At 41.6% G+C, this 26,715-nt stretch overlaps 1 protein-coding gene across 4 annotated transcripts in view; it reads right to left on the reverse strand.

The window, feature by feature from the left end:
* The window catches only part of LOC127628056 (rap1 GTPase-activating protein 2-like), a 66,350-nt gene that overhangs the window by 35,021 nt on the left and 4,614 nt on the right, over window positions 1-26,715 (reverse strand). Inside the window, exon 1 of one of the 4 annotated variants that reach the window (XM_052104720.1) lies at window positions 9,104-9,606. The exons of the other annotated variants lie outside the window; for them this stretch is intronic. Coding sequence (XP_051960680.1) covers window positions 9,104-9,120 — 17 coding nt within the window. The 5' untranslated portion in view covers window positions 9,121-9,606. Of the gene's footprint in view, window positions 1-9,103; window positions 9,607-26,715 lie in introns of those variants that run through there. 4 annotated transcript variants of the gene reach the window in all.

Genomic DNA, 26,715 nt, shown 5'->3' on the forward strand with positions numbered 1-26,715 from the left:
TTACTCAAATTTCAAACAGTACAGTGGCAGGTGCCTTTTGTTAAACCACAGAGATTTGCAACCACAATTAAAAATACAGAAAATGTCAATGTTTGAAACACAGCTTGCTGTTCTTTTGTAAAAGCTACATCAGAACCAATTATTCCACAGGAAGAGGTGAAGAGCCATAATAATTGTTGACAGCTGATGGGCAGAGAGATACATGCTTAGTATTCAAGGTCACCGGTGACTGCCGGGCAAATGTGCTGTGTGAACTGGCCCCCTGCTGCCTTCATACCTAACACACACACACACTGGACTAATGTGAAGATCACGCACACAGAAACAGAGATTTGAGTGCGAAAATTTCTATGGGTTTCTGTCTGCCCTTGACATCTCAGTAGCAAAGCTCTTGTGCTACCACAGTTCAAATGCCTTTTCAATACTTATTTTTCTATATTTTTTTTATTAAAAACTCAGGACAAATCTCAGTTTCCTCCACATCTGAGACTGTCAATCCACACATCTTATTATGTGGCTTGTTGAACACATTACCGTGGAGACACAGCGCATGTGAAGGCTTCACGCTATTCTCTGCGGCATCCAGCACAACTCACCACCGAGAGCGAGAACCACATTATAGGGACCACAAGGAGGTTAACCCAAAGTGACTCCACCCACCCTAGCAGCTGGGCCACTGGTTGCTTGGGAAGCCTGACTGGAGTCACTCAGCATGCCCTGGATTCAAACTTGCAACTCCAGGTGTGGTAGTCAACGTCTTTACTTGCTGAGCTACCCAGGCTCTCTGAAATTACACTTTTAATAAACCTAATCACACATAACTTCCAGTGGTCTCAGAAGTATTTGGACTATTTTGGACACTTAGTCACAGGTAAAATGTATGAATTTATTTGCATTACATACTGTAGCAAAATATTGAAAAAGTGGCATCTACAAACAAATGTTTCTAGGGCTTTCTCAGAACTAACTAAACATTTTTACAATTACATTTAACCAGTTTTGGGTGTAATCTGATTACAAAGTAATTAGTATATGTAATCAACTACTAGTATAATGCATTACATTTTTAATTCTAGTAATCAGATTACAGTTACAAGTATATTGCTTTCGTTACACATATCTAAAATAGTATTAAGAAGTCGGCATGTTGTTGCATTAATTATGTTCATTTATATATGTCACTTTGCATCTGCCCCCTAATGAGTCATTGTAAGGGATAAACATGTGGAGTTGAGTTTTAGCAGATGTATTTGACTGTTTCCCAGTCACACCACAACATAACAAAATGTGTAGATACTGTGTTTTGCTTTTGCAAATTTACATGGACATGTTCCACTAAGTTTGACACAACAAAGTGTCACTATACTAATTCTGAACAGTATATTCTTTGTATTATCATTTAACAAATAACACATAACATTTAACACCGTTTTATTGCTGTTCACCCTTAAATGAAAATTCTCTCATCATTTACTCACCCTCATTACACCCCAGATGTGTATGACTTTATTTCTTCTGCTGAACACAAACAAAGATTTTTAGAAGAATATCTCAGTCCATACAATGCAAATGAATGTGGCCAGAAATGTAACGATCCAAAAAACATATAAAGGCAGAATAATGGTATTCCATATGACTTCAGTGGTTAAATCTAAATCATCAGAAGCAATATGATAGGTGTGGGTGAGAAACAGATCCTTTTTTACTATAAATTCTTCACCCTTTCTACTAGGTGGCGATATGCATGAAGAATGCAAATCTCCAAAAACAAAAGTAAATTCAGAAAGAGAATGTGGAGAGAAGAAAGAAAGTCATACACATCTGGGATGAAAGAATTTTCATTTTTGGGTGCACTATTACTTTAAGTGTCCAAATAACTTTTGTCGTCACTGTATATGTCACCTTAGATATGGATAATATTAAAGGTTTTAAATGGAATGCACAATCCAATGAGTACATGCTGTTTGACTGCTCTCTTTCTGTTCACTAACTCTTCTCCTGACCTTTTCTCTGGTCTTTGCTGCTGTCTGATTCTCTGCTCTTTCCATCTCTCTGTTGCACTGACAATGTCCCCCACTGCTCTGGTGTGCACCACCCTATTTGCTTCTGTAGCCAAAAAGCAAGAAATAAAGGGTTCCTACAATTCTTGAATAAACATTTCCATGTGCTTTCCTGTTGTTTGGATGAGGATTTTTACAAATCATTTTGATTTAGACCAATTTACAAATTAATAATTCAAACCAAACTCAAGAGAACAATTTGTTCACATCCGTTACTCTATATAAAGTGTAACAACTAGATGATGAAATATTTTAGGGCAGATCAAAACTAGAAAAATATACACTCACTGAGCACTTTTTAGGTACACCTGTACATCTATTTATTCATGCGATTATCTAAGCAGACAATCATGTGGCAGCAGTGTAATGTATAAAATCATGCACATCAACCATCAGAAAGGGGAAAAATGTGATCTCAGTGATTTCGACCGTGGCATGATTGTTGGTGCCAGATGGGCTGGTTTGAGTATTTGTGTAACTGCTGATCTCCTGAGATTTGCACACACAACAGTCTCTAGAGTTTACTCAGAATGATGCCAAACACAAAAAACATCCAGTGAGTGGCAGTTCTGTAGACAGATATGTCTTGTTGATGAGAGAGGTTAATGCAGAATGGCCAGACTGGTTCGAGCTGACAGAAAGGCAACTGTCTCTTTGTACAACCACTCAGTACAATTGTAGTGAGCAGGGTAGTCGGGTACTTTATTAGGACCATAGTGTTACATTTCATGTAGAAATGCCCATGACTTTTCCAGGACTTCTAAGATTTGATTTAATTCCCAGACTTTTCCAGGCCTGAGAAAAACTATTTAAAAATGTCCTAGGAGATGGACTTGAAGATCTGATGTGTTTGCAATCATCTCAAGTTTGGGAAGTAGAAATAATGACAAAGTGAGAGAGAGAGAGAGAGAGAGAGAGAGAGAGAGAGAGAGAGAGAGAGAGAGAGAGAGATGAGTGAAATGAGAAGTAAAAGGAGAAAGTCTGACAGTGTGAAAAGTACAATGAGATCCAAAAGATCATTATAGAATAAGAAATGCAGGGTGAAAAATAAAGAAGAATGACAAAAAAATGTGAAGATGAAGAGTAGGTAGATAAATGGCAACAATATGTAGACAAACAAAGAGTAAAATATCTACTGAGCTGTTTATTTCAGCGAACATAATACCATCTAATTGAAATACTGTTAATTTACATCAGCTGTCTATGATGGAGTGGGTGCAATGCTAGACTGCATATCCTTCTGTCAGGATGTGAACAATAAGTGGCTTGATTAACACAGCACTTAACTTTAATGGCTCTATGGCAAACATAGAGGGTGAAAAACTAATCATAAACAGTTGCTATTAGCTACTGCTTACATACATATCCAAATACAGAGGACCTATTTTATGGACTTACTGTATATGCTTTTAATACACAATGATAATAAAGACTGGGATTGGTTAAAAAGACAACAAAGTCTAAAGTATTTGTCATTTCTCAATGATTTTTCACTGAATTTCAATGATCAATATGTCCTGACAAAATTCCAGTCAACTCAGGAGGACTCAGCACAGAGTATGAATGTAAGGCCCTCTAGTGGTTACATTCTAACATAAAAATTATGACGTAACAACAACATTAGATAAGCTAATTAGACTTGATGATGCACACACTAACAACACTTGATTATTTGATTTTGAAAATTCAAATTCAAAAGAAACCACAAAGATGAGGGTAACATGTGCCACTTATTAATATCTGTCATGACACTGAGAATGCGGTTGCAAATATACTACATTTGTAGAACAATGTCCTTTAATTTTTTAAATAATGTATGCCATACTGATAAATTTGTACTGATAAAGTACACCAGTAATACCTCATTAAAATCCAATTATATATATATATATATATATATATATATATACACACACACACACACACACACACACACACACACACACACATTAGATTTTATATAACATTTAAATATTTACTGAATGCTACACATTAATGATACAGCTTTATTAAGAAATGTTATATTTACATGACCAGGAAAGAAGAAAATATGCAGTTGAAACATATATTCAGTGTGGTGGGGGAGGAGGGTTCCATGAATGTTTGTTAAGAGCTGATAAGTCAAATAATGTGGTTGGAAATTGGTTGCCTAGAGGCACTGTGAAACCACCATTATTATAATGCAATCCACTGAAATTACATTTGACTGTTATGAAACAAAGAGCATTGCAGATTTAAGTGCAGTAAAAATAAATATACTTTTTTATTATACATTTTTTCATCCCCTTTTCTCCCCAATTTGGAATGCCCATTTCCCACTACTTAGTAGGTCCTCCTGGTGGCGGAGTTACTCACCTCAACAATCCAGGTGGTGGAGGACAAGTCTCAGTTGCCTCCGCTTCTGAGACTGTCAATCCATGCATCTTATCATGTGGCTCACTGTGCATGACACTGCAGAGACTCACAGCATGGGAGGCTCATGCTACTCTCCGCAATCCCCGCAAAACTTACCACGCACCCCATTGAGAGAGAGAACCACTAATGTGACAACAAGGAGGTTACCCCATGTGACTATACCCTCACTAGCAACCAGGCCAATTTGGTTGCTTAGGAGACCTGGCTGGAGTCACTCAGCACACCCTGGATTCGAACTCGTGACTCCAGAGGTGGTAGTCAACATCAATTGTTGCTCACACTCCCCAACCTGTCGCATCGGTTGATCAGGACCGTCCGACTCGGCTACACGATTAAGTTCGCCAGGCCCCCGCCCAGGTTAAACGGTGTCCGCTCCACTTCGGTGAGAGGCGAGAACGCCACTGCCTTGCGCATGGAGACTGCCTCCCTTCTACGAAAGAACGCGATAGAGCCTGTCCCTCCAGCCGATGTGAAGAAGGGGTTTTACAGCCCCTACTTCATCGTACCTAAAAAAGGTGGCGGGTGGCGGCCAATCCTAGACCTGTGAATTCTGAACTGGGCTCTGCACAGACTCCCACCGAGATGCTCACGCCGAAACGCATTTTAGCGAGCGTCTGGCATCAGGATTAGTTTGCGGTGGTAGACCTGAAGGACGCGTACTTCCATGTCTGATTCTTCCTCGACACAGACCCTTTGTCCGGTTTGCCTTTGAGGGTCAGGCATATCAGTACAAAGTTCCCCCCTTCGGCCTGTCCTTGTCCCCTCGCGCCTTTACATGGCAGCCCTTGCCCCGCTAAGGATAATGGGAGTACGCATCCTCAACTATCTCGACGATTGGCTAATCCTAGCGCACTTGCGGGACATGTCGTGTGTGCACAGGGACCTAGTGCTCAGGCACCACAGCCGCTTGGGGCTTTGGGTCAACTGGGAAAAGAGCAAGCTCGCCCCAGTTCAGAGCATCTCTTTTCTCGGTATGGAGTAGACTTGGTCTCAATGATGGCACGCCTCACCAACGAGCGTGTGCAGTCAGTGCTGAACTCCTGGGGCATATGGCATCCTCAGCGATTGTCACGCCGCTTGGGTTGATGCATATGAGACCACTTCAGCACTGGCTACAGACCCGAGTCTTCCCGAGGTGAAGACCCCCAGAGATGCGCAGTAGGAAAGCTGATGCTTCCTTTCTGCAGGAAAAGTTGGAGGGACAGCTGTCTCCCTCCACCTTGAAAGTGTATGTAGCCGCTATATCGGCACATCACAATGCAGTGGACGGTAAGTATTAGGGAAGCACGATTTGATCATCAGGTTCCTGAGAGGCGCGAGGAGGTTAAACCCCCCCAGGCCGTGCCTCGCTCCCTCGTGTGACCTCTCCGTGGTCCTTTGGGGAGCTCCCTTCAAGCCCCTTGAGTCAGCAGAGCTAAAGGCTCTCTCTCTGAAGACCGCCCTCCTGACGGCGCTCACCTCCATCAAGAGGGTAGTGGACCTGCAGGCATTCTCTGTCAGCGAACTGTGCCTAGAGTTCCGTCCGGCTTACTCTCACGTCATCCTGAGACCCCGACCAGGCTATGTGCCCAAGGTTCCCACGACCCCTTTCAGGGATCAGGTGGTGAACCTGCAAGCACTGCCCCAGGAGGAGGCAAACCCAGCCTTGGTGTTGCTTGGTGTAAGCCTGGTGGAGACACCAACAAATAGGCTCCAATAATGTGGAGCAGCATCTAAAACATAACATATGCTGGTGACCAGTTACACTGATCTTTCCAACAGAAGGGAGTAGGTTTGTGTTCAGCTTATGATGAGCTTAATTGCTTTTCCGCTGTTAGAACACAGTTTCACATCATGAAAATAAGATTTCTCACTTGTAGTCATTAAGGCTGTTCCTCTTTCCAATACAGATTTTCAATTGTTGCTGCCTTAAGCCAAACTGCCTCCAGCAGAAATTAGTTTCAATGTAATAGGGCTATGTGAAACTGTGGTGAAAAGGGAAATGAAAGCTTTGCATAATGTCACAGTGTTTGCAAACATACAGGTAGAAATAATGCAGGGTGACTAAGTTTTAAAGACCCCATGATAAGGCTCAAAAAGCATACTTTTCTTTCTGTTGACATATTTCCTACTGTACCAAGAAATTTTTTTTATAAATACCCAACAGCCTTTAGTAAGGGTCACAGCCATTAATCAAGATTTGCTAGTCAGTTGCAGGTGGAATGAGGGGGAGGGACACTATAATTCTAGAGAGCTTTCAACTGGGCACAAATCAGTGTAGTGCAACATGAATCATCAGTATTTTTTGTAAATTTTTCAAGAAGACGCAGACTGTACATTTTAAACACGTATATCTACTAAGGATTTAACTAAGGAGTACACTAGCATATGGCTTTAAAGTTAACAGATGTTGATAAAAAAAGAAAAAAAAAGAAAGAATTATGCAATTAATGTCAGATTTCCTATCCCCCAGAACGGTGTTCACCAATCAAGTTAAAGCCTCCTGCTGTTAGCATTGAAGTTGTGTAACTGTATTTTTCCCCACAAGAGGATCTCAGTCTTCTAGCTACACATTTATTTTTCATCAGAAAAGAGCGCTGCTCCTTTAGGGGATGATGGAGAGATGGAGGGACAGAGAAGAGGATGAAAGAGCAGTGATGTGGACAGAGGCACTGTCTACTGAGCACCAGCATTCACAAGATAAACTAGTGTAAAGTGCACTAAAGAAAAAAACACTTTCTATGTATGTATATATATATATATATATATATATATATATATATATATATATATATATATATATATACACACACACACACACTCACCGGCCACTTTATAAGGTACACCTGTACATCAACTTATTCATGCGACTAATTAGATAATCGGGTGGTAGCAGTGTAATGTATAAAATCATGCAGACATAGGTCAGGAGGAAAAAAAATTTATCTCAGTGATTTCGACTGTGGCATGATTGTTTGAGTTAAATCTGTAACTGTTGATCTCCTGGGATTTTCCTGAACAGTCTCTTGAGTGAATAGATAATGGTTCGAGAAAAATAAACAGTGAGCGGCAGTTCTGTAGGAAAAAACAGCTTTTAATCACAGGTCAGAGTGAACGGCCAGACTGGTCCAAGCTGACAGGAAGGTGACAATAACCCAGATTAACAAGCGTTACAACCGTGCGATGCAGAAAAGCATTTCTAAACGTACAACATGTCCAACATTGAGACAGATGGGTTACAGAAGCAGGAGACCACTCCGAGTACCATTACTGTCAGCTTAGAACAAGAAACTGTTTCGGCACAAGTGTAAAGCAGTTCAATGGAAAGGATGAGTCGAGAACCGGCTTGACAATATAAATAGTTGTTTAATGAAGAAATAAAACAAAAGACACAAACACACACATAACGTCCGCAGTCAGCCTTTATCCCTCTCGGAGGCTTGATTAGCCTGATAAGGGCCGGGTGTGTAAAATCAAGACCTGTCCCCGCCCTCCGCCCTGTCGCAGGGTGAAACCCGATGTCTTTCCCCCCATTGGCCCTTATCGATCATGGCCTCCTAATAATCCCATCCCTGAATTGGCTACATCACTCGTATGGTGAACGTTCTGGTGCAAAATGGTTGCCGTCGCATCATCCAGGTTGATGCTGTACACTGGTGGTGGTTGAGGAGATTCACGCTATACTATGTAAAGTGCGTTGAGTGCATAAAAAAGTGCTATATAAACGTAAGGATTTATTATTATTCATACTTATTAAAACGGCGCAACCATAAATAGGTAAGTATTTTTATGCTCTATAACTTTGATTACAATTATTTACAAAAAGGAAAAAACAGGCTACAAAGTGCATCAAAAGGCATTATAAATATACATTTATAATACATACCTTTTTAATGCATTATATATAAAGCCTGCAGAAACTTTTACTAGTCCCATTGTTTTCAATGATGATTATCGTTACCATAGTTTTTACTCTAATATCATGTAAAAATTCTAAGTCTGTATTCTGCAAATGCATCTTTTTCAGAACAAGTAATTATCTTGAGCAACATTTGAAAACACAGGAAAAAACTAGATCATCAAAATCCAGAAAAAGATGCTATATAATATTTTCTCTGGTCTGAGAAAGCTGTTCCCAGTTTGGATTTTCAAAGAGCACAGAGAATCAAAGTATGTAACAAGCTTTACGGCGGGTAACGGATTATACATTCATCACTGGAAACAGAGCTGAATGACACCCAAGGAAACGCAGCACACCAGTAGCAATGAGCCACTTAATAAGACCTTAAAGTGAAAAGGATGTCAGGATATTCTGTCAGTTTATGTAATACAACCATAATCCTTTGAAATGACTCATACTTCCTACCATCCTCACTTTCAATGAAAGGCAATCCAAACTCTAAAACAACATCACCCACAGTGCTTTGCGAAGACATTTCAATAATTCACAATCACAGTTTATAATGATATCCAGATCTTTATTAATTACACCGGGGCAGGATAGAAATTTTAAGAAATTTGTATGGTGCTACACTTACAATAAAAACCTGAGAAACACTATATTTCATGCATTTTCTATGTGCATAAAACATGCATCAAAATAAATAATCAAAGAATTTAAAGTACGTTTAAAGGGCAATTAAACTCACCAGAGTCTACGAGGCATTTTTCATTGGCTGAAGATAATGTATAGGTCTCCCCTAGTTATTGAGTCTCCAGTTCTCATCAACATTTGAAATAATAGCCAGAGGTTGAGAAGCACATACACAGGCTAGAGATTGCACAACCACACTCTTAGGGTTTAGATGCTCCACAAGTACATAGCATTTAAATTTGTCGTGAGAGAGAGGAGAGAAAGAGAGAGAGAGATGAAGGGAGGGTTGAAATCCTCACAGATACCCTAGTTGCTCTGTCTGCTTTGTTCAATTTGATTATGCGACACACACACACACACACACACACACACACACACACACACACACACACACACACACACACACACACACACAAATATGTCAGCAGATTTCGAGAATGAGGCAACAGCAATAAATGGACTGATGTCTGTAACACACATTACCACTGTAAGCTTCTGAATAAATTATAGACATCAAAGGTTGAATATTTAACATACTTTAATATTTAAAGGGATAGATCACCCAAAAATGAAATCTCTGTCGTCATTTCATGTCATCACCAACTCAAAAATAGTACTTTCTTTATTGTGTGGAACACAAGAAAAGTAATTTTGAAGAATGTAAATGCTGCTTTTTCTCCATTCAGTGTGAATGGTGATTCTGCCTAACATCTCTTTCTGTGTTCAATGGAAGAAAGAAAGTCACACAGGCTTGGAACAACATGAGGTTGAGTAAACTATTACATAATTTTTATTTTTGCGTGAACTTTAATATTTAACACAAGTCAATAAATCATTAGCAAACATCAAGGCACAAAAACATATTTGTGGACATCACTGCATGATTAACGAAACACTACTATAAATGTGCAGACATATGCAAGACACAACATGAATGTCACACACTTTCAAAGTTGCAGCATGTGTCAAATGCATTTACGTGTACATGCATTAATATAAAGTGACTGACAGGCATGTCAACACAGAGCATCAAAAATACACCAATCTTCCCCTGAAGACTTGCTTAAGGTGGCAAAAGCAATACTCTGTTAATACTGGCACACTGTTTGTGACCTTCACATGCTACCACATGTGTTAAAATTCACTTGTCTAGTCACTGCAAATCAGTGTAAGCGAAGCTACTTGAAACTATAGCTTTCCAAGTAAAAACAAAAAAAAAGATAACATTAAAATGTTTAATTGGCAGGCTTATTTATTCAGATTAAAAAAAAATTTGACTTGATAAAAAGCAGTTCATTTAGAATGTTACCATATTAAGCACAAATTTTAGGTTACCTGAGAAAACGTTTTTATTTTACAGTGTACAGTCAAGCTAACCTTTTGAGAAAGTAGTTAGCTGCACTACATTGAAAAATTACTAGTAAGATTTACTTCATTTACTTCAAGTAAATTTTAATGGTATAAAAATAAGTAAAATCTACTTAACTTCATGACATAATACTGATTAAAGCGAGTAAATTAAACTTAAAAAAAATTTGTTTATATAGTTAATACATTTTAGTAACTTTTATTTACAGATCTGATGTACTTTGTACTTCAATACATTTTGTAAAATTAAAGTTTTAATGGAATATTTTACATTTTGAACTTTACTTATAAACTTGCTTAATCGTGTACCATACATGGAAGCCTTCCAAAGGGAAGCTTAATGCATATGCAGTCTATTAGACATCATCACCTTACATTAATGTAAATAGATAGAAGATACAGGGCTGCACACGCAGACCACAACACGTAGTGCTCAAAAACAAATATGTTGATGGTAAAAATCAAAAGGATTTTTTTTTTTAAATCATGAACACGTAATTATTTAGACTTCACGAAACAAGAAATTACCAAACATAACAAAATCAACAAAAAAACAATTGTGTAAAGTTACTTTCAAATAGTAAAACCATGCAAGCTCATTAATTATTCAAGCCTGGTACATGCTGGGAATACCAGCTTCGAAAGGTTAAGAAAATGTACTTATTTTATTTATCTGTGTAATTTACTCAAGTGAATAAACATGAAAAGGATTTCTACTTTAGGATTGATACTTGACGCATTACAACGATAACAAATAATAATGAAGAACATTTACTTATAAGCTAGAGCACAACATGTTAGAATATAAAAACAAAATGTAGAATAACTTACATTTTTCAAGTTCAAGCTAACTAACTTGTTCAATGTAGAAAGTACTTAATCTATTCTGCGATATTTACATAACCTCAAAATATTTTTTTCAGTGTACAAGCTACTAACAAAAAGTAGCTTTGTAACTAATTTAAAGCTATTTAAGGGGACAATGTCACAAATAGTGTCAATGAGGCAGAAATAAGGCAAAAAAAATTAAGATTTATTAATTAAGTAATACAAACAGGGAAAACAAAACACTAAAGGGAAAAAACAACTAAAGAGAAAAACAACAAAGAACTTATAACTGAAAAACAAATTACAAACGAACTGGAGACAGAGCAACAAAACACTGACTGAACATGAAAACAAAATTATCGGACAAACACAAGAGGAAAAGGAGCACAACATATACAGGTTGGTCAGATGAGGAACATGTGAAGACAATTAACATAACAAGGATTAAACGAGGAAGAGTGATGAGGGTAACGAGGAGGCGGAGTCAGGGAAGCATATGGCAGACAAATACAAAGCCTAGTGCTAACACACAACACACAAGACTGACAGAAGGGTGCATGGTAAAAGTACCGAACCCAGGAGGAAATGGAAAGGGTCCATTGGATAGGGTTCATATGACAGACCAAGGAGGGTGGGTGAGGGAAACCAGTGGAATGGCTTAGTCCAGGGTGACACATCAGGCCAGGGTGGAACCAGAGGAGCATCCACAAGCCTAGATGGACCGGAAGGCCAGGGCGGAGTCAGAGGAGAAACTCCTGGGGTACGGCCTCCATGGCCGTGAGTGTTGACAGCGCCTGGTGATCGGTCACCTTACTTGGCTTCCTTTTCCTCTCGACAATTGGAAACCCTTCAGTAGGAACGGCCGCCACCTCCTGTCGTATGGCCATGGGCACAGCCTCCGCCTCCAGGCAGTCAGCAGCGGCCTCCTCCACCTCCCGCCAGTCAGCAGCGGCCTCCTCCGCCTCCTGCCAGTCAGCAGCAGTCAAAGTCCTGTGTCTATTTTATTCATGCCTGGTTTGTTTTGTGCCATTTTTTCATGAGAATGTAATACATTTTCTGGCACTCTTGCAAGCATTGCGTGCTGTAAGTTCTGACACTTGTCTGCATGCAAAGGCAAACCAGCTACCCATGGTGGTCAATGTTACATAAGTGTAACCTTCCCAGTCATGCCAGCTTAGATGCTTGAGACATATGTGTGTGTACACAAATGCACACAGACACACATTCATCCTCTTCGAACAGGACTGAACAGTGGGTGAGTGGAGAGACATGGAGATCCCACCTGTTACCACTACACATGGTTGTTAGCATGAAGCTTGCCACTTATACACAAAATGACATTTCAACTGGGTTTCCAACTCATTCCACAATGATGAATATTAGAATAATAAATATGGAATATTGACAGATCAGGGCAGGACCAGAGGAACAAAAGTTACCACCCAAGAGTGGGAGGGTGGGGGATACCAGGGGATGGCTCCAAGTAAGGGGCAGGGTCGGGAGGCTGGCGAAATGGAATTGGTCAGGCCAAGGGGCAGATGACAGACCAGGGAGGGTGGGTGGGGGAAACAAGGGGAATGGCTTAGTCCAGGGTGACACATCAGGCCAGGGTGGAACCGGAGGAGGATCCAGGAACCTAGATGGAGCAGAAGGCCAGGGCGGAGCCAGAGAAGGACCCAGAGGCCTGGAGGCACCGGGAGGCCAGGACGGAGCCAGAGGAGAACCTGGAGCCCAAGGCAAGGTCCGGGCAGCTGGGTTCAGTAACGGATAGTCCTTGATTACTGGGCAGATGGGGTCAGTGGCCACACAGGACAGGAAAAACTGGGCAGGGACCCCAGAGGGCTGGACAGACTGGGCAAGTACCCCAGAGGGCTAGACAGAATGGGCAGACTGTTCATTGGCCACAGCTGGGCATAGGGTGAGGTCCATGGCGGCTGCTGGGCGGAGGGTGAGGTCTGTGGCGGCCACTGCCGTGGGATCAGAATGTATGTGGGCGGCCACTGGATGGCCACAGATGAAGGGTCAGGATGGGCAGTAACTGCAGTGGGCTTGGACCCCTCCTGGAATGCTGCAGTAGACCCTGATGCTGGGACCCCTCTCCTCCTCCTCCTCTTGTGGGTGGAAAGTCAGCGGGCTCCTCCGCCTCATGGCGGTCCGCAGCAGACAGAGCAAGCAGGCCTTTGGCTGTCACAGGAAGCTTGGCAGACTGGATGGGGACCGCTGGTGACTGGACAGGATCGTCAACTGTCACAGGGGACTGGATAGGATCATCAACAATCACAGGGGACTGAACAGGATTGTCAATGGTCACTGAACAGGTTCATCAGTGGTCACAGGAGACTGGACAGACTAGTCGACAGCCACAGGGAACTGGACAGGCTCGTCAACAGCCTCAGAGAACTGGACAGTCTTATCGACAGCCACGGGGAACTGGAAAGGCTCGTCGACAGCCTCATGGGACTGGACAGACTCGACAACCATAGGGAACAGGACGGGCTTGTTGACGGCCACAGGGAATTGGACAGACTTGTAGACAGCCAAAAGGAGTAGGACGGGCTCGTCGAAGGCCTCAGGGAACTGGACAGACTCAATGACTTCAGGGAACAGAACAAGCTCATCAACAGCCACAGGGAACAAGATAGGCTCGTCAACGTCCTCAGGGAATAATATCATATACTGGTGTCTGATCCCCAGTCGGCTTCCTTCTCCTTCTCCTCCGGACAGATGGAAACACGGAAGTAGGAATGGCTGCTACCCTGGTGTACGGTAGTGGGCACAGCCTCTGCCTCCAGGCGGTCAGCAGCGGCCTCCTCCGCCTCCTGCCGGTCATCAGCGGCCTCCTCTGCCCGAAGCCATACGCTCACAAAAGACATGGAGCATGAGCGTCCGGATTCTGAACCAGAACAGAAACCGAACTAGGCTGAGTCAGGACCCAGACACATTGCTCCAAACATGAAAACACAAACAAAGAACATGAGAGTCAGGATCCTGGCACCACTAAATACATGACTGACAAAGTGACAGGATCCTGACAGACAAAGCTTTACAAAAATATAACTACTGTACATTATATGATTGAAGCCTGCAATCTTGGCACAAAAACAATAAAGCTCAATTAGGATAAGAGCATTAAATCGAACAGATACATTTAAACCAGATACAACTTATAACACAAGAAAACACACTAATGTATATAATGGTGTAAAAAATATAGTGAGGAACAGCAGTATTTAACATAACATTTCACAACAAAAAACAAGACGCAGGGACTTCATTGCAAGGCCTCAAATGAATATGTAAATTGTTTATTTGATCAGTGAATTATTTATTTACCTTTCCATTAATTTAATTTCTGAATCATCATAACGAACTGATTCACTAAAATGAATAACACTTACCATTAATGAATGACTCACATGCTGCAATTTGACTACTGCCTCTGTTTGTTTTCATGTAGTGCTATATGAGCAATACAATGCTACAAAATCAGCGATATATTGTTTTTTTAGCGATTCATTGGAAAAAGTGGGTAGTTTCTAGAAAAGCTAAACCATTTTAAAAACAGCTAATCCAGCTACAGAAAAATGCAGTTAAGCTCATAATGATGCTACTTTTAATTAGCTACTCCCCAACACTGCTGCAATTCAGAGCACATGTAGCATACGGTTTGCGAATGCCTTCCTGATATCACACTGAGCATAAATCACCATGCAAAGTCCTGTCTATTTTACTCATGCCTGGTTTGTTTTATGTCATTTTTTCATGAGGAACTAATACATTTTCTGGCACTCTTGCTAGCATTGCGTGCTATAGGTTCTGACACTTGTCTGCATGCAAACACAAACCAGCTAACCCATGGTGGTCAACATTACGTAAGTGTAACCTTCCCAGTCTTGCCAGCTTTGATGCGTGAAACATATGTGTGTGTATACAAATGCACACAGACACACATAACTCCCTTCCGAGCAGGACTGAACAGTGGGTGTGTGGAGAGATGTGGAGATCCCACCTGTTACCCCTACACCTGGTTGCTAGCATTAAGCTTGCCACTTAAACACAAAATTACATTTCAACTGGGACTCAAAGTCAATCCACAATGTTGAATATTAGAATAATAAAATATGGTAATAAAATACAATAAGCGACACATTAAAATGTATTGTACATATGAACACTATAGTTTCCTGCTAAATGGTGTAATTGTAGTTTTTGAGGCTGAGACCTGCCAGCAGGGGTGAAAAGTAATGAATTACAAATACTCACGTAACTGTAATTATCTCCTTTTCCCCAAGAATTTAAATTTTTAAGTAGATTAAAAATGGTATACTTTTACTTGAGTACATTTTAAGTTCTGTAACTGTACTTTTAATGCGCTATTTTCCCATCGTCTGTGTTCGCTACTTCCCTGTCCTGATTTTATATCTATCAACATGATTGGCCTAAATCAAAGTCTCGTGACTCCCGTCAAATCAAATCACATGTAAAAAACTTGAATGGCAACTGCAGATCCAAAGCCAACTGTGGAGAATGCTTCAAGCACAGTTTACACCTGAACATACCAGCCGGACATGAAAGGGATTTTTGCAGTGAAAAAGGCCAATTGCTTGATCGTGTCATGTGAGTTTAATTTGCTCAAGCCAGATATCAGCATTAATCCTGTCTTGAAGAAACATATCAAAGTAATGTGTGTCTATAATGTAGCCTGTAAGATTCGCTGAGATTATAGGGTTGATGTGAGAGACAAAGGCAATGTTATCAATAGGGCTGTGCGATAAAACAATCTTGATGTTTATCTGAAAAAAAAAAGATGAGAGATGTCCGTGATATCGATGATAAACTTTTAGCCTATATTCTACATCTAGAACAGGGGTGTTCATTACATCAATCATGATAGCAAGACAACCACAGGTTGGTTGATCTAGATGAAATATAAAAGATTTACTTTTTATTTCCTGACGTCTGTAGCTGCATGCTGTTTGACTGACAGGCGGCTAATGTTTGAGCGCTATTGTGGATTCACACCTAAATGATCAAATATACTTTATAATTGCGCCAGTGCCCGTCTTGATGAAGCATTAATGTAAATGCAGTCAGTTTGGTAGAAAGTGAACCTATGTTGTTGAACATATCAAATGTTGGACTTGAAGTGAACTGAGCACTGTCTAGTAACTATGTCATATAAAGACTATTAATCAAACAACATTAACAAGGAAACGAGAAAATCTCTCACTACTTTTGGCTGAATAACTTGAGTAGCTTTAAAAGTATTAATATAATATAATAAATATAAAAATATTGTTCGTTTTTTAATAATACCGACCCCTGATGTAGAGAGTGTTCATTAGTATAATAAATTACCAGGAAAGTAGAAATGATAAAAACGTTTACATTTGGCAGACATTTTTATCCAAAGCGACTTACAGTGAGTGCACTTATTACAGGGACAATCCCCCCGGAGCAACCTAGAGTTAAGTGCCTTGCTCAAGGACACATTGGTGGTGGCTGTGGGGATCGAAACAGCAACCTTCTGATTAACAGTTGTGTGCTTTAGCCCACTACGCCACCACCACTCATTTATAATTATGTTTAGCCTTTATCATGTTTTTTCTAATGCCTGATAGAAAAATATCAGCATTTGCAGAGCAATACTTCAGGCAGAATATTCTACCTGTCAAAAACTTGCATTAGAATGAGAACGTCTCGGTTACGTATGTAACCTCGGTTCCCTGAGACGAAGGGAACGAGACATTGCGTTACTAACGCATATGGGGAGTGCCTTCACACACGACCTATTTGAACCCTCTCTACAATAACGCCAATATTCTAATATTGGCTATGGTGTTTGAGCCCCAACTGTTTTTGGCGCAAAACTGAGCACTCGTTTCGGCGCGAACTGACCACTATAAAACAGGTGCACACACACCATATCCTCAGAATTTCTTCCTTCAAGACAGCGATTACCTCTTGTCTCGAAGCCCTCTACCTTCGCCGTCGATTCACACCAGTCAGCGGACGGAATCTTCACAGCAGAGAAGAATCTCCGCTCCCCTGCAGAATCCCATCACGCCGCACTACATGACATGAATTCCTAAAGAGGAAACATGGCGGCGCAGTCTTATAGGACGACGACCGACATGAGTATGCCACAGTGAGTGCTCCTCATGATCGCCAGGAGGAGAGCACTCATAATGAATATATGAGCTATAGCCATATAGTATGAATTACTCCTTATGAACCCGGCCGGGAAGGGAGTTTATTTATAATGAAGTGCTTGTGACTTATGGAAATATAACAGCCTGAATGCAGGCGGTTGTGTAAATGATCCCGTACTAAAAAGGGGGCATAAGTAAATATCTATCTATCTATCTATCTATCTATCTATCTATCTATCTATCTATATATATATATATATATATATATATATATATATATATATATATATATATGGCCAATGAATAGCAAGTGCTCTAAACAGAGAGGACTTGTGAAGAAAGAGACGTTACGTCTAGGTTGTAAAACCTTGCGAACGTGTTTTGTGAGGACCATCCTGCTGCAAAACATATGTCTTGTAAGGACACACCATTCGTCCATGCCCATGAGGAGGCCATGCCTCTAGTTGAGTGTGCTTTAACACCAATTGGGCAAGTCTGACCCTGCGATTCATAAGCCAGTGTAATTGCATCGACAATCCAGTGAGAAAGTCTTTGCTTGGAGATGGGCATTCCTTTTGTGCGTCCTCCATAGCATATAAAGAGCTGATCAGACAGTCTGAACTGGCAAGTACGCTCAACGTACGTATGTAGCACCCGCACAGGGCATAACAAATGTAATGATTGTTCCTCATCCGAATTAAATGGGGGAGGGAAGAATGCCTGGAGGTGAACCACTTGCGCTTTGAAGGGTGTGGTCAGAACCTTGGGTACATAGCCTTTCCTGGGTTTGACAGTGGCTCTTGAAAGGCCAGGGCCAAACTCCGGACAAGAACTGTCAACTGATAAAGCATGTAGGTCACCGACCCGTTTTACTGAGGCCAGAGCCAGCAGTAGTGTGGTTTTAACGGAAAGCATGCGCAAATCAACAGAGTCCAAAGGCTCGAAAGGGGGCCCTGCGAGAGCTTTTAGGACTAAAGTTAGGTCCCAAGTCGGGATTGTAGCTGGCCGAGGCGGGTTTAATCGTCTTGCTCCTTTTAGGAACTTTATGATTAAATCATGCTTGCCTATAGAGGCGCCGGCTTCATGTGCGTGATACACAGCTATAGTTGCCACATACACTTTGAGCGTTGACGGGGTGAGTCCAGCGTCTAATCTGGTTAAAAATAAACCAAAAGTGTACTCATTTTTAATTATTATTATAAAAGTTGTACATGATATGTATGTATGTTTATATTATTATTATTATTATTATTTTATTTTATTTTTATTTATTTATTTATTTTTTTATTTAGTAGTTAATCATGTACATTTTATTGTGTATAAAAGCCCTTCCAGGGACAGGAGTTGAAAATTAGCTATAGCTATAAACTTTATGTGCAACACATTAGTGACATGCTTGGTTTTGACACTATGTTTGTTTGCATTGTCCCTGTCAAATAAAATTTAAATAAATAAATAATCGCTCTTGAAGAAATATTAGAATTTCATGTATGGGGCAGTTTACTGGGTCCTTACTACGTGAGAGACACCAGTCAGTGAAAACCTTCCATTTTAGTGCATAGAGGCGTCTTGTGGACGGTGCTCTGGCTTGTAAAATGGTGTTCATGACTGAACGCGTCAGTTCTGGCGCGTGTAGTGCGTCCCTTTCAGTGGCCACACATGCAGGTTCCACAGCTGGGGCTGGGGATGCCAGATTGTGCCGTGCGCCTGAGAGAGGAGATCCCTCCTCAGCGGTATTTCCCATGGCGAGCTGTACAGCATCTCTATCATTTCCGGAAACCATGGCTGGTTGGGCCATCTCGGTGCAACTAATAGAACCGTTTCCTTTTCCTCCCGGACTTTGCATATGACAGAGTGGATTAGGCATATCGGAGGAAACGCGTATTTGCATTTCACCGGCCATTTATGTGCCATTGCATCCGTTCCCAGCGGGGCTTGGGACTTCGAATACCAAAGGGGACAGTGAGTATTCTCCACTGAGGCAAATAGGTCGATTTCTGCTTTGCCGAATATTTCCCAAATCCTCAACACCGTCTGAGGATGAAGTCTCCAATCGCCCGGTATCACCCCTTGGCGTGACAGTAGGTCCGCGCCGTAATTCAGGCAGCCTGGGACATATGTCGCACGCAGGGAGAGGAGATGATGCTCGCTCCATAGGAGGAGGTGCCGTGTCAGTCTCAGCAGTGGCGGTGAATGAATTCCACCTAGGCGGTTTATATATGCCACAACTGTCATGTTGTCTGAGCGAACCAGGACATGACAGTTCGCTATTTCTGACTGAAAAGCCTTCAAGGCTAGAATCACAGCCGATAGTTCTAGGCAGTTGATATGCCACGCCCTCCTCGGACCTGTCCAGGTGCCGAAAGTCGGGCGCCCATCGCACACCGCCCCCCAACCTGTGTTGGAAGCGTCTGTTGTCACTACTTTCCGCCTGATAATTTGCCCCAGCGCCACACCTCGCTGGTAAAATGCAGGAGCTGTCTATTGTACCAATGCAGCTATACAGCGGCGGGATATAGTGAGACGCATGCGCCCTTGGCGCCAAACATGTTGTGGCACACGGCGCTTCAGCCAGCACTGAAGTGGTCTCATGTGTAAGAGACCTAATGGGATGACGGCCGATGCCGCCGCCATAAATCCCAATGCTTTCTGAAACAGCTTCAGAGGAAGTGATCTCCCCAGTTTGAACTGAGACAGACACTGTAGAATGGCCTGAACGCGCTCGCTCGTGAGGTGCGCGCGCCCGCTCGTGGAGTCGAGGCGGACTCCCAAAAAGGAGATATTTCGGCTGGGAAGCAGTAAGTCTCTGTGTTGGCATAACAGAGCCTCTGATTGTGCTAGTAACAGCCAATCGTCGAGGTAGTTCAATATGGGTACGCCGCTCAGTCTCAGAGGGGAGAGCACCGCATCGATGCACTTCGTAAATGTGCGAGGAGCCAAAGACAGTCCGAAGGGCAGGACTTTGAATTGATACGCTGTTCCCTCGAACGCGAATCTCAAAAACATCCTGTGGTGGATATGGAATTTGGATATGGAAGTACGCATCCTTCAGATCTATCGACGCAAACCAATCGTGTGGGCGTATATGCGATAGAATTCGTTTCTGAGTAATCATTTTGAATGATTATAAAGACGCTTTATAAGTGTCTCAGTGTCTCAGTTAAATGTCTCAGATCCAGGATTGGCCGAAGTCCGCCGTCTCTCTTTGGGACAAGAAAATAACGGCTGTAAAACCCTTTTTGTGCTTGACAATTTGGCACAATCTCTATCGCGTTTTTCACGATTAGATTGTGTATTTCGGCTCGTAACACTGGCGCGTCTTCGGACGAAACCGTGGAAGACAGAACGCCATCGGCGGCCGGCGAGCAAATTGGATCGTATAGCCATGTTCGATCGTTTTTTGCACCCATTCTGAAATGCCCGTTAGGGCTCGCCACGCGTCCGTGTAATGGGACAGAGGGCACTTTGGTTTGCTCACCGTATGATATAATGCGTCGCTTACCACAGGGAAGCGGTTGTGCATAATGTGTGTGCTTTGAAGCGGAAAAGGGCTCTTTTTTGAGAATGTATGAGCATCTCGTGCATTTGCAACGAGTGCTGTATTCTTTATTGCATTTTTTATTGCATATGACACAGAAACAACATTTTTTAAAACATTGTGAACAGCAATATTCCTCTCCCGACGAACAGCAGTGGGGAGTTGGGGAACAGTGTTCTGTGTCTCCAATCAAGCCTTCTTCGGAGCACCGGAGGGAACGACGGGCTCCATTTTACTCTTCAAAGCGTTGCGCCCGTCAGGAGCGCTTCCGCTGCACTGGGGAGTTCCTCCCATCGGCGCGAGGTGGGCGCTGATACGGCTGCTTCCGTTTGGGCCAAGGCTTGCGTGGCCTCACTGGTGGCTCGGCGGGGGCCGGTGCAGGCGCTGAGTTAGCGGGCATGGGTCTTTTAGCCGGGCGCTGACCTATGAGGTGTGATTTTAGCTGACTTGAGACAGAGCGGGGGCGAGCCGTCTGCGCTATGCTCCGTTTGGGCATGAAGTGCCTTATGGCTTGTGACTGCTGCTGAGTCGTGACGTAGCGCTCAGCAAACGTACTCACTGCGTCTCCAAAGAGGCCGGCTGGAGACACTGGGGCAGCCAATAGAGATATCTTCTCTCTGTCACTCATCTCCGTGAGTGTCAGCCATACATGCCTTTCCAGAACTACCAGGTTACCCATGGACTTCCCGATGGCCTGCGCCGTGACTTTCGTGGCACGCAGCGCCAAGTCTGTAGCGGCCCGGAGCTCTTTAAAAGTCTCCGCATCAAAGCCTTGCTCGTCCATTTGTCTAAGGAGCTTCACTTGGAATACCTGAAGCACTGCCATTACATGGAGTGCTGATCCAGCTTGTCCTGCCGCTGAGTAGGCTTTCCCCGCCAGTGTGGACGTCTGCCTACACGGCTTAGAAGGATGAATGGGGCGTGATTTCCATGCCCTGCTACTCGTTGGACAGAGATGTGCTGCTACCGCCTCCTCCACTGGGGGTAGTTGAGCATAGCCGTTCTTTTCACCCTGGTCCACGTTCGAGAGAACGTAGTCACTGCGCGTGTGCGCTGAGAGGGGCGCGCCAGGACTTAGATAGTTCGCTGTGCACCTCAGGGAAGAACAGGGCAGTTCTGCGGGGTGCGGCCGCTTGACGGCGTCCGGACTGCAAGAACCACTCATCAAGGCGAGACTGTCCAGGTACCTCTGGGGGAGACCACTCGAGATTGAGTTCTTCGACCGCCCTTGCAAGGACGCGAAGCATCTCCCTGTCAGTGGTGCGCACACGATCCTCGCCCTCGCTGGGGGGAGGGGCGGTAGCATCATCCATTGACCAGTCGCCTGATACAGCGAGAGACATGACATCGTCATTATCATCCTTATCATCCCCAGCGTCAGATCCACCAAACGAGACGAGGCCGCACGCTCCTTCAGAGGGCCGGAGCTCGTCTCGCACATAGCGTATGGGGAAATATGCGCTTCGTGGAGATTGAGGGGCTCGTGGGGCGTGCCGGCACGAAATCTACCTCTAGTTCTCTCCTGCTTGACCTTGCGGGCCCCGCCGTGCCCCTTGTGTGAACCCTCGGGAATCACAGAAGAGGCTGGTGGGAGGCGCTGAGAGGCTGAATCGTCCCTCAGAATGAGGGCTGATTCGTGAGCGAGCTGACTTGAGACTCATGTCCTCACAGTGAGGGCAGTCTGTCTCCATGAGAGCCGCCTCTGCGTGGGCGCGGCCCAGACAGAAAATGCAGCTCTCATGCTTGTCTGACGGCGGGATGTGTCTCTCGCACAAGGAACACTTACGGAACGACATCTTGAAAAAGAAGCGAACACGTAAGTGGCTCTTCTAGATATATAAATATAAATATAGATTTATATTTATATAACTTATATCATTTATATTTATAACACAAGTATTTGCTTAAAAGGATACTCTACACCTGCCGATGCGCTGCGGAGAATCAGGATGCTGAGGTCCGTTCACCAGCGAAGCGTCAAGCGGCGAGGCGGAGTGATGTTCGCCGGAGCACTGCAGGGGAGCGGAGATTCTTCTCTGCTGTGAAGATTCCGTCCGCTGACTGGTGTGAATCGACGGCGAAGGTAGAGGGCTTCGAGACAAGAGGTAATCGCTGTCTTGAAGGAAGAAATTCTGAGGATATGGTGTGTGTGCACCTGTTTTATAGTGGTCAGTTCGCGCCGAAACGAGTGGTCAGTTTCACGCCAAAAACAGTTGGGGCTCAGACACCATAGCCAATATTAGAATATTGGCGTTATTGTAGAGAGGGTTCAAATAGGTCAGTTGTGAAGGCACTCCCCATATGCGTTAGTAACACAATGTCAAGTGGACTGAAGTCGTAAGGGAACACAACTATTTCTGGGCTTAAAAGATACAAGAACTAAATTAACGTGGAACATTGTATCTCAAAAGGAGGACAATGTGGCCCCTCGTGTGCTACTTAAAGAAATGGTTCACTCAGAAATGAAAATTCTTTCATCATTTACTCACCCTAATGTCATCTGTATATGACTTTCTTTCTTCAAAACACAAATTAGGATTTTTAGAAGAATTTTTCAGCTCTCAAAATTTTGACAATCCAAAAAGCACATAAAGGCAGCATAAAAGTAGCCTAATACATGTGACTCCAGTGCTTAAATCCATGTCTTCAGAAGTAATTTGGTAGGTGTGGGTAAGAAACAGATTTAAGTCCATTTTTGCTAGAAATTGCCCAGTATTGTAGATGGCGATATGCATGAAGAACCAAAAACAAAAGAAGAAGAAATTGAAAGTTAAAGTGGAGTTTGAATGAGCAGGGAGGAGAATTTATAGCAAAATGTTTATTAAATATTGATCTGTTTCTCACCCAACCCATCATATCTCTTCAGAAGACATGGATTTAACAACTGGAGTCACATGGATTAGGCTACTTTTATGCTGAATAATGTGATTTTTGGAGCTTCAAAATTTTGGCACCCATTCACTTGCCATGGATATGGCAAGTTTTAATATGGACCAAAAGAGCTGAGAAATTCTTCTAAAAATCTTTTTTTTTTTGCTCTGCTGATGAAAGAAGGTCATACATATCCGAGATGGCATAAGGGTGACTAAATAAAGAGAGAATTTAAATTGTTGTGTGAATAATTCGTTTAAAGCCCAATGTGGCCCCTGTTCCAAACCACTGCTCTACCCCCTCTATTGTGCCAAGTGACACTGTTTATTTTTGCATTCCTGGCATTGTTTTAAACATGCCCATCTCAGTCGGCATTAAGGGAAATGTAAACTCTGCACATAAACTGATTTTAATGTAATTGTTTAATACTTTATGAAATTGAAAATAACTTTGATCTTTTCATTTCTGTAATCATGTCGCCCTTTTATATATTTTTTTGTAAAAATTAGATTAATTTACTGTTTACAGTATCATAAGTGATGTATATTAAAGGTTGTCAGTCACAAACACCTATAAAATACCTGTATTTTTTATTCTTTCTGGTAAACAGCCATAAAAGGGAATGTAAATTACGGTATGTGTGCCACATTTTTAAATGGCAGCATAGAGTTTTTATTATAAAGGGGCATAGATTTCCAACTCGGTACTTAATCCACTCGTGAGTACTTTTAAATGAGCTACACTTTTACTATTACTTGAGTAGTTTTTAGGACAGGCACTTTTACTCTACTCAAACTACATTTTTAAGAAATAACAGTACTTTTACTTGAGCATTATTTTTCAGTACTCTTTCCACCCCTGCCTGCCAGATTGGTGGGCACTGTTACAGGTGCTATTTATAGGTAAACCCAAAATGTATTAACCAATAACCAGTGTTGAGTAAGTTACCTAAAAATAGTAATCCACAGCAAATGACTAATTTCTCTAAAATTATAATCAGATTACTTTTCTAATTACTTAATTGAAAAAGTAATCACATTACTAATTAATTTACTTTTAAGTTACTTTCTAAAACACTTTTTGCTTAACAAATTCAAAATAATATCTTAATTTCTTTCTTGTTCACTGTTACACATGAGTCATGCAGGAGCATTTCTCCTTCACAATGACTTGTTACAGGGCCATCGTTCATGTATTCTACATAATGATATATTGGAAATTAGTATAACCCTATAATGTACATAAAAGTAATTAAATTAATTGAAAGTCAGTAACTGTAATGTGATTACAAGAATTTTAAATGTAATGCATTACACTACTTTTTTGTTAAAAAAGTAAGAAGAAGGTGTTAAAAGTTTTTTAATGACCGATTCATAAAATTTTACATTTGGTCCACTCAATTTCGAATATATTTGGTTACATCATTGCATAAACCTTTGCATCAGATTGTGGTAGAACAGTATAATAACAATATTGTTGCAGTTGTAGTTATTCATGCCATTCTTCATTATATATATATATGTGTGCCCATTAGGAATTGCTAATTCATTATATTATATATACCACATAGTAGATCATATGGTCTACAGTCATTAAAGGTCCCTAGTTTTCACCTTGCCAGTGGGATTTCTATAAATAGACACATGCTTTATAGTGTCCTTTCTTCAGGCATTCAAACAAATACAAAAACACAATGAAAATATTAATGATCTTCACCTTTCATTAATTCACCTCAAACTGAACCATGAACGTGCCTTGTGAGGACCAATATCAGCCAGCAGCAGCAAACAGTGGATCATTTCCATGTGTATGATCTGTAGTCACGACCCTATTCAGGGCTATGCACTAATACACAAGACCCGAGCAGACACTCCTTTCCACTCTGATGCTCTGAACACTTAACCAATCCACTTCATCACGGCCTTTCAGGTTCTAAAAGCCCTGTATGTGTGTGTGCGTGTGTATGTGGCGATTTTATGTTTGACAATTATAATGCTGGAGTTGCACGCATGCCCATGAATAGGCTAAATACTGTGAACGGGCAGATGGATTATAAATAGGTGAAGTATAGATTGGGAAATTGGGCGAGATGAGAGGATTAAACAAGAGAACTATAACAACCTCAAGTATGTGATTGTACGTGCTTGAAGAATTGGATAGCTGTTGAGGTGCTCAAGTAGCAACCTATTTGCAGTGTATGTTTTTTAAACAAATAGCTTCAAAAGTAATGTTTGAGGTAGGACTGTGTGTAATTTATGTTGTAGTACAAAACGTGAAAGTCTCTTCAATTTATGTTAACCATAGACCTTATTTTACTCACAAATTAAAAAACCCATTGGAAATTAGCATTCCAGGCTTGCCTACAAATTTAGGTCATGACAAAACAGCTCTATTAACATGTGAATTAATATCGTACTCACTCAACCATACGTCATTTAAAATTAGTAAATGCATTAGGTATAATTAACTAACAAACAACAATCCTTTTAACTTACTGTTAACTTGTACAGTTTTAATGTAAAAAATGAAGTAGCATAAGTAGAAATTAACACTAACCAATATTAGTAAATGCTGTAAAAGTATTTAAGTGTTAATTAATGTTAATAAATGCAACCTTATTGTAAAGTGTTATCCATGTAGTTAACATAGGTATTCACAAATTTTTGTTGTAATAAATGGCATTTTAACCCAAGCTGACTCATTAAATAAGTGGGTCAGCTTGCAAAACAAATGGGTTAACCTGAATTCTAAATCGGACCAAAACAAACTTTAATATATTCGTAGTGAATAGAAAATTAACTTTTGACTTCACAAAACAAGAAGATACCAAATATAACAACAAAACCAACAATAAAAAAATTGGAATAAACTTACAAATAGTGAAACCATGCAAGCTCATTAATTATTCAA

This window comes from Xyrauchen texanus, chromosome 34 (genome assembly GCF_025860055.1).
Source record: "Xyrauchen texanus isolate HMW12.3.18 chromosome 34, RBS_HiC_50CHRs, whole genome shotgun sequence".
NCBI classification, from domain to species: domain Eukaryota; kingdom Metazoa; phylum Chordata; class Actinopteri; order Cypriniformes; family Catostomidae; genus Xyrauchen; species Xyrauchen texanus.